Below are 16036 nucleotides of genomic sequence, written 5' to 3'. Positions count from 1 at the left end.
GAAGATTTTTGAGTTTGCCCGAGGAGCGATCGCTCGCTGCAACTGCATAACTAACGACGCAGCCTGCACCCGCCCGATTCCAACATGGTGGTCACGCTGTAGGGCGCTCCTATATGTATCCCGGGTCACACGCCCAACACCAACCATACTATCAGATTTCACCTGATCGACTTCCCCTCAAAAAAAAAAAAAAACCTGATCGACTCGCTGCCGATGCAGATCCGTCACAGCCCACGTTCGCATGCTCCGTCCTTGGCGGGCGCAGGGGCGCCGGGATGGACGACGACGCTGCTCCGTCCGGCACGGGGACCGGGGCGCCGGGTTGGACCGCGTTCACTGCTGGTGCCTTGGGCGCCTCGCTCGGAGCTGAAATTTTTGCACCCGAGCGCCTGCATAAGCCATGGCGCCACCACGACCACGCCCAAGCAGGCGCGTGCAGTAGCAGGTTCCGATGTACGGGCCTCGTCGGCCACCACTAGCGCTCGTGTCCAAGGCAAGCTGCTCCTGCAGAGCTCCGTGGACTCGCCCGACGGCCGGCTCAGGCTGTCCGTCCAGCTCGTCAGCGCCACCGTCGCCGGTACATACTTATATTTTTCCTTTTCCTAGCTTAAGTGCTTGACCAGATGGTCAGCCGTACGTTATACCGTGAGTGCTATATATAAAACAGGGAGTGATGGGCGTGGCATGAGAGGGGAGGCGGCGGCGCTGGACGCCGTCATAGCGAGCGGAGAGACAGAGCTCGACGTGGAGCTGCCGTGGGACGACGAAGCCCTGGGCGCGCCCGGCGCGGTGCTCGTGACAAACCACTCCGACCTCCCCGTGTACCTGAAGCTGCTGAGCCTGACCTCGCCGGCCGTCCACTTCGTCTGCGACGGATGGGTCTATCCCGTCGGGAAGCACCCGTACCGCCTCTTCTTCACCAACGACGTGCGTACAGCCGTACACACCTGCAGTAGTAGAGAGATAAAACGTTCTTGAGTTTTGCACATGTCGGTAATACGCTTCGTACGTGGTTTTTGCATTGTCAGGCGTACGTGAAGGAAAACACACCGGCGGCGTTGCTCAAGGACAGAGAAGACGAGCTCCGTCAGCTCCGGGGAGAGGGCGTGCCGGCCGACGAGCCGCTCCAGAAATGGGACCGCGTCTACGACTACGCGCTCTACAACGACCTGGGGAACCCTGACCTACGAAAGGACCTGGCACGCCCGGTGCTGGGAGGGTCGGAAGAGTACCCGTACCCTCGCCGTACCAGGACCAGCCGACCTCCGACCAAGACAGGTTAAGGGCCGTTTTGAATAGCAGTATTATTCCGAAAACACGAGAATGAAAAACAAAAAGTAGTATTGCAATGTCATGTTCATCTGAATCCTATAGTACAATTTTGGTTTGCTTGATTGCGCCACAGTAAAAATCCCGGGGTTCTTTCCAAGAGGTTTACAAAGGAGATCCTTAGGGAAAATGCTACTCCTAAATTCTTAAAAACTTAATGCTTTAATTATACTAGAGGAGTACAAGATTCAATCGTATGTACTTAGGAAGTATACTAGAGGAGTACAAGATACAATCATACGAATCAAACGACCAACATAAAAGGTTTTATTAAAGATTTTAATGCCTTCAAATTTGTATCAATGAGAACTATAAAAGGGTGAGGCTAGAGGGCCACTTCAAATTTCTAACTATTCTAATGCTTGAAAAGTAATCCGAAACATATCTATCTCATGCTCAAAATTTTCTTTTTGCATTAGTTCTAATAACTAAATTTATTGCTCCAGATCCTGAGAGCGAGGCTAGAGTGCCAGTGGAGCAAGAGGTGTACATCCCCTGCGACGAGCGGGTCGGCCCCGCGGTCTCAGCGCCCAGCCTTCCAAAACTCGGCGGCCATTTCAAGTCCTTGGCCGACATTTACAGCCTCTTTGGACTTGGCCGGCCAACGCTTCTTTACGTAGCCATCCAGATTGTGGCTACTCTCTTCCGTATACTAGATTCAAACCGTTACACTATCAAGGAGCTCATCGACGGCACCGTCAAGCCCGTGCTCTCCCTCCCACAGGTCATCTCAGGTAGTAGAATCTTGCAATTGTCGTCTCATCCTGTGTACAGTACCATGACTGAATGAAATTCCCTTTATATATAAAAAACCATGCAGTACCATATACGTGTGATTCAATTGAGCTCATCGTGCCTGATTTTGGTGCACGTAGCGAATCCAAAGAAATGGCGGACAGATGAAGAATTCGCTAGGGAAATGCTCGCAGGGACAAGTCCCGTGGCCATCAAGCGTGTCACGGAGTTCCCACTCACCAGCAAGCTTGAACGGGCTGTGTATGGTGACCAAAACAGCAGGATAACCAAAGAGCACGTTGAGAAGAACATGGGTGGTAGCATGGCTGTGCCGCAGGTACTATATATATACCCTACATGACCAGAATTGTTTTCTTTAGCATGTATACATGAACAGAATTGCTAATTAGTATGTCTCTCGAATATCAACCAGTGTATATTTGTTCCTTTGGGTCCGACATACTTAGAAAACTAGATGACGCCCCATACGATGTTGCGGGAATCTTGTTAAAAAATGCATGAATAGTTGCTTAAAACATCTAAAACTAATGGAAAGCAAATATAAGATTAAAAACTTAAAAAAATGAACATGGAAAAAGATGATCATAATGGATGTGTGGCATCATTACAACAACCTGGTAATAGCCAGCAGCATGTGCGATATGGGCACGGCCTGGCGTTCAAACTCATATACCCTCTTAGCTTTGGCTTTGGTTCCCTTAGAAAACACAATTATCATATAACTTCTAATCATCTAAATCATGACCCGTAATCGTAAAACCATCAAAGCTACCCTTCTTCGGTAGAATTGATCCGAACTGACATTGCTGGGATGTAGCATACATGCCCCACCGATTCATGTGCCTCTTCCTCCTCCACAAGCACATGACACCATTCAACGAAGTCCCAAGGAGTGTCGCGACTGTTTAGAAGCAAACCTTCAAGTGTCGTGCACGCTAATATGGTCACCAACTGCGTTGTGGCCGACGGCTTCATTGCCATCGCATGGCAGCACCAAGGGCTCATCGAGGTAGTCCCCCGTATCCTCGAGGATTTCAATAGGTCAACAGTGAGCTATCCCACATTACCGATTGAGAATGGGGGTTTGTACGTGGCCTTGAAAGTAGAACAACAATGTTAGAAATGAGAACTTGAACAAGCCTGGCTTCAAAATACACTAGATGATTAGCAAGGTATAGTTAAGTTCATGAGGCAATTTTTAAGAGGTGAGGTATTCGGATAAACACCTACTTGATGAATCTTTTTTTCTCCCTCAGGAACCAATAATGGGGTCTCGTGTTCTTCCATCAATGTTCTAATTTTTCCTTCGCACGAGTTTAAACGTTTGTGGTTTTTTTTTCTAGCTACCACTAGTAGGAAAAGGGGCTTTTACCCCGGTTCATAAGGGACTTTAGTTCCGGTTCTGGAACCGGGACTAAAGGGTCGTTACTAATGCCCTAGCCCTTTAGTCCCGGTTCTTACACGAACCGGGACTAAAGGCCGTCCACGTGGCCGGTGCGGGGAGCCCAGGCAGGAGGGCCTTTGGTCCCGGTTGGTGCCACCAACCGGGACCAATAGGCATCCACGCGTCAGCACCTGGCAGGAGCTGAGGTTTTTGTTTTTTTTGAAAGGGGGTGGTTTAGGGGTTTTGGGGGGTTAATTTAGGTGTTTCATATATTGTGTTAGCTAGCTAATTAATAGAGAGAAGTGTCCTCTTCTCCGTGCTTTGTCGACGCTACGTACTATATACGTATGGAGAGGAGTAGACACGCTAGCTAGTAATCAAATGAAGGAAACAGAAGATCGTCATGAACATATATATATGCATACAGAGAGAAGTGATATCGACCACCTCTCCTTCTCCGAGATATTGGTCGAACAACAAGTTCTCGTATATCTATCCGACACTACCGGCTACATATATACAATAATTATCTCTTACAATACAATCTCCTAATTATATTGTAGGAACACAGGGTCCACATAGTATTCTCCGTTTTCAGCGATCACGTGGTCAAGGAAGAATGCCGCCAATTCCTCTTGAATTCCTCGCATACGATCTGGTGCTAGGAGTTGATCCCGCTTCCGAAAAATCTAATTTGAAGAAGGGGGTCAATACATATATATATGAATAAATGAAACTCAACACAAATGATGGTAATAAAATAAAATTGTGAATATTATTGTTTACGCACTTCATATTGTTCTTCAGTGTAGCCCCGCTCACAGGTATGGTAGCGGATGGACTCGCAAATGTAGTATCCACAGTAATTATTCCCGGGTTGCTGCCACAACCACTTTACAAGAAATAGAGGTCAATCAAACTGATAAGCAAGCATGCTAAATGGTATTGATCAAACTAGCACCTGAATCACTAGGAGATGCGCGGAACATGCTACTATAGTACTTACTTTCGGGTGTCTAAATTGCAGCTGGTTCGGCAGTCCTGGGGCTTTTGAGGTGAATTTTCTCCAAACCCTGCCAGACAAAGAAAACAATTACTTGATATCAGGAAATGAACAAAGTTGCTGATATGGTGGATAATGATCGATTTAACTTACTTCTGGAGCATTTGAGTCATGTTCGCATAGTCCTGGGGATCTTTTCGTCTCGAGTCTAAGACGGTTACTACTCCCGGCTCAAGCTTAATCTCTAGGAGAATATAGTGGAAGCTGCGCATGCATGCATAAGTCATCAATTACATTACCATAACCTGGACTAATAAGGGAAACCGAATATGCAGAAGACAGTAACACTCACTTGAAGTTGTAAGGAAAGAGTATTATATCTTTGTTTTGATTTATTACCAACGATTGTAGCAAGTTGGCCTCGGTATCTTTGGCATGAAATTTAACCTGATAATCATCTATGAGATTTGTGTTAATGAACCCAATATCACCGATTTGTCTTTTCTTTAATTCGGCGATCTTCAATCTGCATAATATAGTGAGGATAAGTATAAATACATGCAATGAAAGAGCTGACCTATATAGAGAGACTTAATGACAGAAGTAGTACTACTTACAGACAGTAGCAATTGATCGTTGTTTTATCGAGGGACTTTAGATTGTAAAACTGGAAGAAATCCTCAAATGGAACATTCAGCAGTTCAATTCCAACGAGGTCATGCTCCGGTTTAACTCTCAGCGTTAAAGTACTCATCCCATCAGACTCTCTGCAGGTTTTCATGTACCAATCATGTAGTCTTCACATCATCGTGCTTAGAGATTTGACATCTTTGACGAGAGGCTTCCCGTAATCGTATTTGTGTTCGTCCACCTCCATGATTTCATAATGTACATCGTCGGGCAGGTAATCTCCAAGATCGGTATAACCGGGCACCATACCCGGATCATTAGCGACGATGTCTTTTGACACCTTGAGCGGGGGGCACGATTGGTTCTCTTGTTCGCCGAGCTGGGCAATTTTTTTTCCCAGCTCGTCGTTCTTTCATCCTTTTATCACTGACAGTACTTCCCGACCGCTCCGCTTTGGCATATGCCTTTGTAAGAACGCGCTCATAGTTGCCTTTTGGCGGAGACTTTGGTGGTTTTGTCAGGGTAGCCAGAGTGCGCTTTGCTTTCACCGGATCTACCTTCTCCTCCGGAGGTGGATGTTTCTTTGCTTTGTCCCCTTCAAAGAAGTTCTTCACTTCGGCTCTGCGCGTTCTCCTCCTCGGTCCTCTCATATGGTAACTTCTCTGGAGTCTTCAGAGAAGGACCGAATCTGTATTGCCTCCCGCCTCTGGCAGCTGTACTGCTAGACGCCGGCAGAGCAGACGGAGCGGCTGCGGCTGTCTTCTTTCCTTGCTTACGAGGCGGAGGAGAAGGACTACGACGCGCCGGAGCAGCCGCAGCGGCGGCGGGTCTCTTCCGCCCTTGCTGACGAGGCGGAGAAGGAGGAGGCTGGCTGCTCTGGCGCGCCGGCGCTGGCGGAGAAGGAGGCGGAGTGCCGCCACGCGCCGGAGAAGGAGGCTGATGAGTGCCCTGATCACTCGCCGGAGGAGGAGGCGGAGGAGGAGGCGGAGTGCCGCCACGCGCCGGAGAAGGAGGCTGAGTGCCCTGATCACTCGCCGAAGGAGGAGGCGGAGGAGGAGGCGGAGTGCCCTTACTCGCCGGAGCCGTCCAGTTCGGAAGCTTGATGAGCTCCTTCCTCCATAGGCATGGAGTCTTTAGAGCTAAACCCAGCCGAGTCTCCCCTTCACCGGTAGGGTGGTCAAGTTGGAGGTTCTCAAATCCCTCCGTTATTTCATCCACCATCACCCTAGCATATCCTTCTGGAATCTGCCGGTAGTGGTAGGTTGCGCCGGGTTCAATAGGTAAAACAGAGCCAACAGCCGCCTTGACTTTCAAGTTCTGCCATTCCGCCATAAGGTGGCAATGTTGAGACTCCGTGATAGCATCCACGGGGTAGCTAGGAGTAGCCGCATGCTCCAGCTGAGGCAGCTCGGTGGAAGCCACGCTGCTTCTACGCTGAGATGGCGGTGTAGCTTCGGGGGCAGTTTCGGCATCTCTATTGCCGTCTCGTTCCTCTAGCACTTGAACCCTTTCGTGCAGACGCTGAATTTGGATCTGCTCCACTTTTTTCCTCCTCTCCTGGGTTTTGTAACCGCCCGCGTCCGGAAAACCAGCCTTCCACGGAACGGAGCCTGGCGTGCCTCGTGTCCGTCCAGGGTGCTCAGGATTCCCAAGGGCCATTGTGAGCTCGTCGTTCTCTCTGTCTGGAACGAACGTCCCTTGCTGCGCTGCATCGATATAGTGCTAAATCTTCTTGACGGGTATTGCAAGTTGCTCGTCCGTCCAACGACACCTCCCTGATACAGGGTCCAAGGTTCCGCCAGCCCCGAAGAACCAAGTCCGGCAACGGTCTGGCCAGTTCATTGTCTGTGGTTCGATCCCTTTATCAAGCAGATCCCTCTCAGACTTGGCCCACTTAGGCCGGGCTTTGAGGTAGCCACCTGACCCCGTGTGATGGTGAAGCTTCTTCTTCGCAGCATTCATCTTGTTTGTCGCTGACATCTTCTTACTCTTTTTCGATGTCTTGTGGGCCACAAATGCGGGCCAGTGATCTCTGATCTTCTCATACCGGCTGATGAATTCAGGTGTCTCTTCTTTGTCGACAAACGTTTTCAGCTCATTCTTCCACCTCCTGAATAGGTCTGCCATCTTCTTAAGAGCATGAGACTTGATTAATTGCTCTATAATTGGCTTCTCCGGATCCTCCTCTGGCGGTAGGGTGAAATTTGCCTTCAGCTCAGTCCAAAGATCATCTTTCTGCATATCATTGACATAAGACACCTCAGGGTCTTCCTTCTTAGGCTTATACCATTGGTGGATGCTGATCGGGATCTTGTCCCTAACTAGAACCCCGCACTGAGCAGCAAAAGCATCCTTTGTCCGGAGGGGTTCAATCGGTTGGCCGTCGCGCGCGATTGCTGTGATCTCAAACATTTCATCCGAGCGCAACTTTCTCTTCGGGCCTCGTCTCTTTACCGCAGTTGTGCTCGATCCGGAGGGCTAGAAAAAAGAAGAAAGACGAGTGTTAATTAATATGTGTACATACCAAAACAATGAATGCATCAATTAGCTAGTCAGCACAGGCTTAACTAATATATTTACCTGGCCGGACTCTGTTCGATCACCGGAGCCGTCACCACGGGCTCCTTCTTGCACCAGCATTGGGTCACCGGAGCCGTCATAATCATGTCTTTCCTCCTCCACTCTTCGATCACCACAGCCAGCTTCTTCACCCTGTTCTTCCAGACCATCATTGTCCTTAAGATACGACAAGATATCACCTCCGGCTAAGATTATGTCCCCCAACACCTTTTCTGCTCCGGGTGTTTGGAGCGCAGACTGTTCTTGTGTTCATCGACATACGGGGTCACCAAGGTAGAGTTCTGTAGAACTGTGTAGTGTGCTTCAGACCAAGAATATCCGTCCCTACATATTATTAAGTCCCCCCCTCCAAGCGTGCCTTTTCCAGTCAGTCTCCCCTCATACCGCGATTTAGGGAGACCTATCTTCTTAAGACCAGGAATGAAGTCAACACAAAACCCAATGACATCCTCTGTTTGATGGCCCATGGAGATGCTTCCTTCTGGCCTAGCGCGGTTACGGACATATTTCTTTAGGACTCCCATGAACCTCTCAAAGGGGAACATATTGTGTAGAAATACGGGCCCCAGAATGACAATCTCGTCGACTAGATGAACTAGGACGTGCGTCATGATATTGAAGAAGGATGGTGGGAACACCAGCTCGAAACTTACAAGACATTGCGCCACATCACTCCTTAGCCTTGGTATGATTTCTGGATCAATCACCTTCTGAGAGATTGCATTGAGGAATGCACATAGCTTCACAATGTCTAATCGGACGTTTTTCGGTAGAAGCCCCCTCAATGCCACCGGAAGCAGTTGCGTCATAATCACGTGGCAGTCATGAGACTTTAGGTTCTGGAACTTTTTCTCTGACATATTTATTATTCCCTTTATATTCGACGAGAAGCCAGTCGGGACCTTCATACTGAGCAGGCATTCAAAGAATATTTCTTTCTCTTCTTTCGTAAGAGCGTAGCTGGCAGGACCTTCATACTGCTTCGGAGGCATGCCGTCTTTTTCGTGCAAACGTTGCAGGTCCTCCCGTGCCTCAGGTGTATCTTTTGTCTTCCCATACACGCCCAAGAAGCCTAGCAGGTTCACGCAAAGGTTCTTCGTCACGTGCATCACGTCGATTGAAGAGCGGACCTCTAGGTCTTTCCAGTAGGGTAGGTCCCAAAATATAGATTTCTTCTTCCACATGGGTGTGTGTCCCTCAGCGTCATTCGGAACAGCTAGTCCGCCGGGACCCTTTCCAAAGATTACGTGTAAATCATTGACCATAGCAAGTATGTGATCATCGGTACGCATGGCGGGCTTCTTCCGGTGATCTGCCTCGCCTTTGAAATGCTTGCCTTTCTTTCGACATTGATGGTTGGTCGGAAGAAATCGACGATGGCCCAAGTACACATTCTTCCTGCATTTGTCCAGGTATATACTTTCAGTGTCATCTAAACAGTGCGTGCATGCGTGGTATCCCTTGTTTGTCTGTCCTGAAAGGTTACTGAGAGCGGGCCAATCGTTGATGGTTACAAACAGCAACGCGTGCAGGTTAAATTCCTCCTGTTTGTGCTCATCCCACGTACGTACACCGTTTCCATTCCACAGCTGTAAAAGTTCTTCAACTAATGGCCTTAGGTACACATCAATGTCGTTGCCGGGTTGCTTAGGGCCTTGGATGAGAACTGGCATCATAATGAACTTCCGCTTCATGCACATCCAAGGAGGAAGGTTATACATACATAGAGTCACGGGCCAGGTGCTGTGATTGCTGCTCTGCTCCCCGAAAGGATTAATGCCATCCCCGCTTAAACCAAACCATACGTTCCTTGGGTCAGCTGCAAACTCAGCCCAGTACTTTCTCTCGATATTTCTCCACTGCGACCCGTCAGCGGGTGCTCTCAACTTCCCGTCTTTCTTACGGTCCTCACTGTGCCATCGCATCAACTTGGCATGCTCTTCGTTTCTGAACAGACGTTTCAACCGTGGTATTATAGGAGCATACCACATCACCTTCGCAGGAACCCTCTTCCTGGGGGGCTCGCCGTCAACATCACCAGGGTCATCTCGTCTGATCTTATACCGCAATGCACCGCATACCAGGCATGCGTTCAGATCCTTGTACGCACCGCGGTAGAGGATGCAGTCATTAGGGCATGCATGTATCTTCTGCACCTCCAATCCTAGAGGGCATACGACCTTCTTTGCTGCGTATGTACTGTCGGGCAATTCGTTATCCTTTGGAAGCTTCTTCTTCAATATTTTCAATAGATTCTCAAATCCTTTGTCAGGCACAGCATTCTCTGCCTTCCACTGCATCAATTCTAGTACGGTACCGAGCTTTGTGTTGCCATCTTCGCAATTGGGGTACAACCCTTTTTTGTGATCCTCTAACATGCGATCGAACTTCAGCTTCTCCTTTTGACTTTCGCATTGCGTCCTTGCATCGACTATGACCCGGCGGAGATCATCATCATCGGGCACTGGTTCCTCTTGATCTTCAGCAGCTTCCCCCTTGCAGCATCATTGGGCACATCGTCTGGTTCCTCTTGATCTTCAGCAGCTTCCCCCGTTGCAGCATCACCGTATTCAGGGGGCACATAGTTGTCATCGTCCTCTTCTTCTTTGCCGTCTTCCATCATAACCCCCATTTCTCCGTGCCTCGTCCAAACATTATAGTGTGGCATGAAACCCTTGTAAAGCAGGTGGGCGTGAAGGATTTTTCGGTCAGAGTAAGACTTCGTATTCCCACATATAGGGCATGGACAACACATAAAACCATTCTGCTTGTTTGCCTCAGCCACTTCGAGAAAATCATGCACGCCCTTAATGTACTCGGAGGTGTGTCTGTCACCGTACATCCATTGCCGGTTCATCTGCGTGCATTATATATAATTAAGTGTGTCAAAAACCATTACAGAACATCATGAATAGATAATTAAGTGACCAAATTAATAGAAGTTCATCATCACATTAAAACCAAAGTACATACATAGTTCTCATCTAACAACATATATATAGCTCTCCAGAGCATCTAATTAATTAAACCATACATTGAAACTATGTAAAACATTTCAATGCGAAAACAAATGCGATCATAATCGCAACCAAGGTAACAATTGATCCAACGGCATAATGATACCAAGCCTCGGTATGAATGGCATATTTTCTAATCTTTCTAATCTTCAAGCGCATTGCATCCATCTTGATCTTGTGATCATCGACGACATCCGCAACATGCAACTCCAATAACATCTTCTCCTCCTCAATTTTTTTTATTTTTTCCTTCAAGTAATTGTTTTCTTCTTCAACTAAATTTAACCTCTTGACAATAGGGTCGGTTAGAATTTCCGGTTCAACCACCTCCTAGATAAATAAAATCTATGTCAGGCTGGTCGGTATATTTGTCATAAACAATAAATGAATCAAATAGTTATAAAAATATAATATATACCACATCCGAATCATAGACAGGACGAGGGCCGACGGGGGCGGATACCAAAACCATCGCACTATGTAATAAGAAGGAATAAAATAGTAAGAAAATTAGACAAGTATCTATCTAAAGTAAGAATTTTTTTCTTTCAAAAAGAAGATAAGAACAAGAGGCTCACCACGGTGGTGCCGGCGACGAGATCGGCGCGGGCGGTCGACGGCGGTGAAGACGGGAATGGGACGTGACGGGCCGCTAAACCTAGACAAATCTCGAGGAAAATGGAGCTTTGAGGTCGAGCTTCGAGAGGACAAAGCCTAACTAGTGTGGCTCGGGCATTTCATCAAACACCTTATGTGCATAGGAGGTGAGCTAGAGCACCACAAAGCCCTCCCCTCGCCGGCCAGAGAAAAACAGAGCACTGGAGTGCTCTCCTCGCGGGCGAGGGGTATATATAGGCACCTCATTGGTCCCGGTTCGTGGCATGAACCGGTACTAAATCCGGGCCTTCTGTCCCGGTTCATGCCAAGAACCGGGACAAATGGTTGTGGGCCAGGAGCGAGGACCATTAGTCCCGGTTTGTGGCTCGAACCGGGACAAATGGTTCCATACGAACCGGGACCAATGCCCACGAGGCCTCGGCCGGCCCCCTGGGCTCACGAATCGGGACGAATGCCCCCATGGGTCCCGGTTCGTGACTGAACCGGGGCTAATGTGAAAACTGTCCTGTGACCTTTGCCCCGTTTTCTACTAGTGTACGTAGAATTCTGAAAAGTGAAAACACATTTTTTTCTCCTTTTTTGAACATAGTACATGCAAGCGCTCATATATACGCGCATACACTCACCCATATTTGTTCTCTCCCACCACCCACCTTCGCTTCAAGCTTGCCACGCCGCTTGTCAAAAAAAAAGTTACCTGTGTGCTTTGAAGAAAAAATGCACCTGACTTTTTATAAACCATGGATAAATGGACACAAGAAAGTAAAATTAGGTAAATAAGATATAGAAACTTAATAAGGTCCAATAACTATTCTTATCGAGTGATAAATAACAATTTCTTCCTTTTCTCAACGCAGCAAAGACATCACGGTCCAAAAGTATTTTTAATACTAGCGCTTTTTTTCGTCCATGGCAATCAGGCTGGGCCAGAAGCAGTGCATCAAGGCTCGGTAACACATGCTAAAGTATAGCTATTTGCTGTTTTGTTTGAATTGATATTAGTTTCTGAGCGTTTTTCAGCAGAATTTTTTGTTTCCGTCAGTTCCGTACTGAAAAAATTTTAAAAAATAAAAGTTTACAAATTCTATTTTTTTCACAAATCCAAAAAAGTTCCTGAAATGGAAAATAGTCGTGAATTTTAAAAATGGTAAAACAGTTACAAAAGGTGTTCACAAAAAAAGGCGGACTAATTTTTTGCTAGTTTCAAAAATATTTCATGCAATTGAAAAATATTCATGGATTTCTAAATTGTTCCAAAATTCAAAAATGTTTGTGAAATCAAAAAAATGTTCACGGATTATAAAATTGTCAATGAATTCAGAAAAATATTTGTGAGTTTTACTATTCTAAATTCCAGAAAGGTTCACACTCAAACAATGATTGCAAAATTTAAAATAAGTGAGAAAATAAAAAGGCAAAAGAAGCCGACGGGAAGAAACACATAAAAAGGGGGGAAACTGGTTTAGGAAAGGTGGTATATGAAACACCGGTGGGAGAAAAACACGGGAAAAAACTGGATATGAGCCGGCTTTGATGCTATATGAGCGCCGGGGGTGGGGGGGATATTTGGTGCACCCTACCTTGTGGTGTTACCGATGCACCAAACTCGCTCAACACATTTTTAAATGTTTGGAAAATTTTGAAAAACAACATACCACATTCACACAACATCGTTGTGTGTTGTCACAAAATTCAAAACATAGCTTGAAAATCAAATATGTCAAATTCGGCACTAAATAGTACATAACATAAGTTGGGCTTTAGATTTGGGCCATTATCACATTGATGTCAAATTTGTCCTTTTTGTATCTCGTATGATGTTTCGAATATTGATCAGATACATACATGATGTTGTGTGAATGTGCTAGATTTTCATTTACTTTTTTAAATACTCTGCACGCCCGGGGGGGGGGGGGGGGGGGGGGGGGGGGTGTCACAGTATCCCTCGAGTTGTGCAGGGCCTAGGATTGGGAGGAGAAAGAAAGTAAATTTGCCCGTTATGTTTCATCATTTTATGAAGCATTTTGATTGATACATCTTGTATTTACTCTGTTATGTGTAATAACATGTGATAGAAGCTAGGAATTCATATTGTACACTGTTGCTCAGAAAGTTTATGCCATGCTAAAATAGTGCATCAGTTCTGCCCATGCAAAAAAAATGTTAACTGTAGCGCCCCTCGGCCCACGCATTGTGTAGGCCATACAAGAGGGCAAGCTCTACTTTGTGGATCATCACGACTGGGTAATGCCGTACCTGAAGCGCATCAACGAGCTGCCAGGCGCCGAGGAGATGGGCGAGATCTCCCAGAGGAAGGTGTATGCTGCTAGGACGCTCTTGCTCTTGCAAGACGACTCGACACTCAAGCCGCTGGCGATCGAGCTCAGCTCGCCGGACCCGGAGGACGAGCGGCACGGCGCCATCAGCACGGTGTACACTCCGCCGGTGGACAGGGCCGGCGACGATACCTTCACGGCGTGGGAACTCGCCAAGGCCCACGCGGCCGCCAACGACGCCTGCAAGAACAACTTCGTCCATCACTGGTACACTTCGCCGGCCCTTACCATCGATGTAGACGGATGACATCATGACAATGCACGGTAGTACGTACTAATTCGCATGTGGGCTGGTTCGTGTGTTGTAGGCTGAACGCGCACGCGACGATGGAGCCGGTGGTGATCGCGGCGAACCGGCAGCTCAGCGTGCTACACCCGATCCACAAGCTACTGAAGCCGCACTTCCGGAAGACCCTGGAGATCAATGCCACGGCGCGGCAGATCATCTTCGGCGCAGGCGACCGGCGAAAGGGTGGTGGCATATATCGCGGCATCCACGAGGTTGCCTTCTTCCCCAGCAAGTACGGCATGGAGATGTCCTCCAAGGCGTACAGGACATGGAACTTCACCGACCTTGCTCTCCCCAACGAACTCATTAAGAGGTACTCCCTTCTAAACGCTCGAGATTTCACTATGGACCACATGCGGATGTATCTAGATGTATTTTAGAGTATAGATTCATTCATTTTGCTCTGTATGTGGTCCATACTGAAATCTCTTCAAAGACTTATATTTAGGAACGGAGGGAGTAGAATGCAATCGGTCACTCTACAATATTCAGATACTGAATTTGGAATTGGAAAAACTAACTGCATTTGTACGCAGAGGTGTGGCGAGAGGCGATCCCAAGAAGCCCGAAGAGCTGGAGCTGCTGATAAAGGACTACCCGTACGCGGTGGACGGGCTGGAGATCTGGACCGCCATCAAGGAGTGGGTCACCGACTACTGCGTGATATACTACGGCGACGGCGACGGCGCCGTCGCGGGCGACAGCGAGCTGCGGGCGTGGTGGAGCGAGGTGCGAAACGTGGGCCACGGCGACCTGAGCGACGCGCCGTGGTGGCCGGCGATGGACTGCGTCGACGACCTCGTGGAGACCTGCGCCACCATCATCTGGCTCGGCTCCGCCTACCACTCGGCCGTCAGCTTCGGGCAGTACGCCTACAACGGTTTCGTCCCCAACCGCCCCACCATCACCTCCGGGGAGGTGCCGTCCGACGCAGGTGCGGTGGTGACCGAGGCGGAGTTCCTCGGCCACATCACCCCGAGGAACGAGGCGTTCGGCCTCATGGCGCTCACCATGAGCCCGCCGGTGAAGCCGGGAGAGCCGCTCATGGGAGAGCGGCCGGACACGGAGCGGTGGACCAGCGAGCAGCGGGCGGCCAAGGCGCTGCTCGAGTTCAACGCCAAGCTGGACGCGGTCGCGGAGGCCATCAAGAAGAGGAACGCCGACGGCGCGCTAAGGAACCGGAATGGGCCCGTGGAGGTGCCCTACACGCTGCTCGCGCCGAGGGCCGACCCTGCGGCACCGCACGTCGGCGGGATCCCCAACAGCATCGCCGTTTGAGCACCACGTACGGTGCGTCTGTCGGCGCGTGGGTGCAGTATGATGGATGTCAAAAGGTGGACTTGGTCAATAATAAATAAATAAATAAAATGGTGGACTTCAACCCCGCCGTCATCGTTTCTGGCGAGATCCTGACGAGGGTGTCACGACCAGTACAGTGAGCAACGACGGGGCCAAAGGCTCTGACCCTGAGGGCCCAGCGAACAGCGAAACAGGCGAGCAGGAGGAGAAGAAGGCGCTGACGAGTGGACCAGGCAGCGTGTGAGAACGCGTGGGTGAGCTGGCCTGCGTGCCTGGCTGGGTTATATGTGGCGTGCGTTGAGCCTAAGAGGGCATCGAGAATTATTGTAACCGAATCTTCTATGAGAAGCTGATCTTCTCCGTCATCCTTCTTCTCCTCCCTGCTACCTACTCCTCCTTCCTTAGACCTAGATCGGACCCATTACAGTTGGTATCAGAGGTCAGTCGATCTGGAGACGGCGTACCCCCGACCGCGCTACACCACCAAGCAGGCTCTCAAGACGGCGGCGATGGAGGAGCAACTCGCAGCGTTGATCCAATCGGTCAAGGAGGGTCGCGCCGCCAACGACGCCAAGCTGGAGGCGATCCAGCAGTCGCTGGAACTCTGGCGACCAGCGGTCCAGAACCTGCAAGGTCAGATCGACGAGCTCCGAACTCAAGTGGGTCGGATCGCGCTGCATTCCGTCCTCGCGGATCCGGCGGCCACCGAGGAAGGAACCGCGCGGGCGCCACCGCCTGCCGCGTCGGGGCACTTGGGGCCAAGTGGCCACGGCGAGGTCGACGACTCCGGGGGTG

General features: G+C 49.0%; 1 protein-coding gene across 1 annotated transcript; it reads left to right on the top strand.

The window, feature by feature from the left end:
• The first annotated feature begins 213 nt into the window (after positions 1 to 213).
• Positions 214 to 15220, top strand: LOC123056066 (linoleate 9S-lipoxygenase). Its single transcript, XM_044479816.1, has 9 exons — positions 214 to 577; positions 668 to 927; positions 1029 to 1278; positions 1776 to 1960; positions 2012 to 2063; positions 2205 to 2401; positions 13517 to 13860; positions 13962 to 14255; positions 14479 to 15220. Exons 1-9 carry the CDS (start codon positions 214 to 216, stop codon positions 15218 to 15220), a joined length of 2688 nt encoding a protein of 895 aa, XP_044335751.1.
• Positions 15221 to 16036: the final 816 nt, after the last annotated feature.

The sequence above is a fragment of the Triticum aestivum genome, chromosome 2D, assembly GCF_018294505.1.
Source record: "Triticum aestivum cultivar Chinese Spring chromosome 2D, IWGSC CS RefSeq v2.1, whole genome shotgun sequence".
Taxonomy (NCBI): Eukaryota; Viridiplantae; Streptophyta; class Magnoliopsida; order Poales; family Poaceae; genus Triticum; species Triticum aestivum.
The sequence above is the reverse complement of the archived record's forward strand: the minus strand, read 5'-3'. Positions and strand labels throughout refer to the sequence as shown.

What these genes read in the sequence shown, in the direction of transcription:
- LOC123056066 (XM_044479816.1), top strand. Translation starts at nt 214, where the DNA reads ATGCAGATCCGTCACAGCCCACGTTCGCATGCTCCGTCCTTGGCGGGC. An exon ending in CCGACCTCCGACCAAGACAG is followed by an intron (nt 1,279 to 1,775) that starts GTTAAGGGCCGT and finishes TTATTGCTCCAG; the next exon opens with ATCCTGAGAGCGAGGCTAGA. An exon ending in CCCAACGAACTCATTAAGAG is followed by an intron (nt 14,256 to 14,478) that starts GTACTCCCTTCT and finishes ATTTGTACGCAG; the next exon opens with AGGTGTGGCGAGAGGCGATC.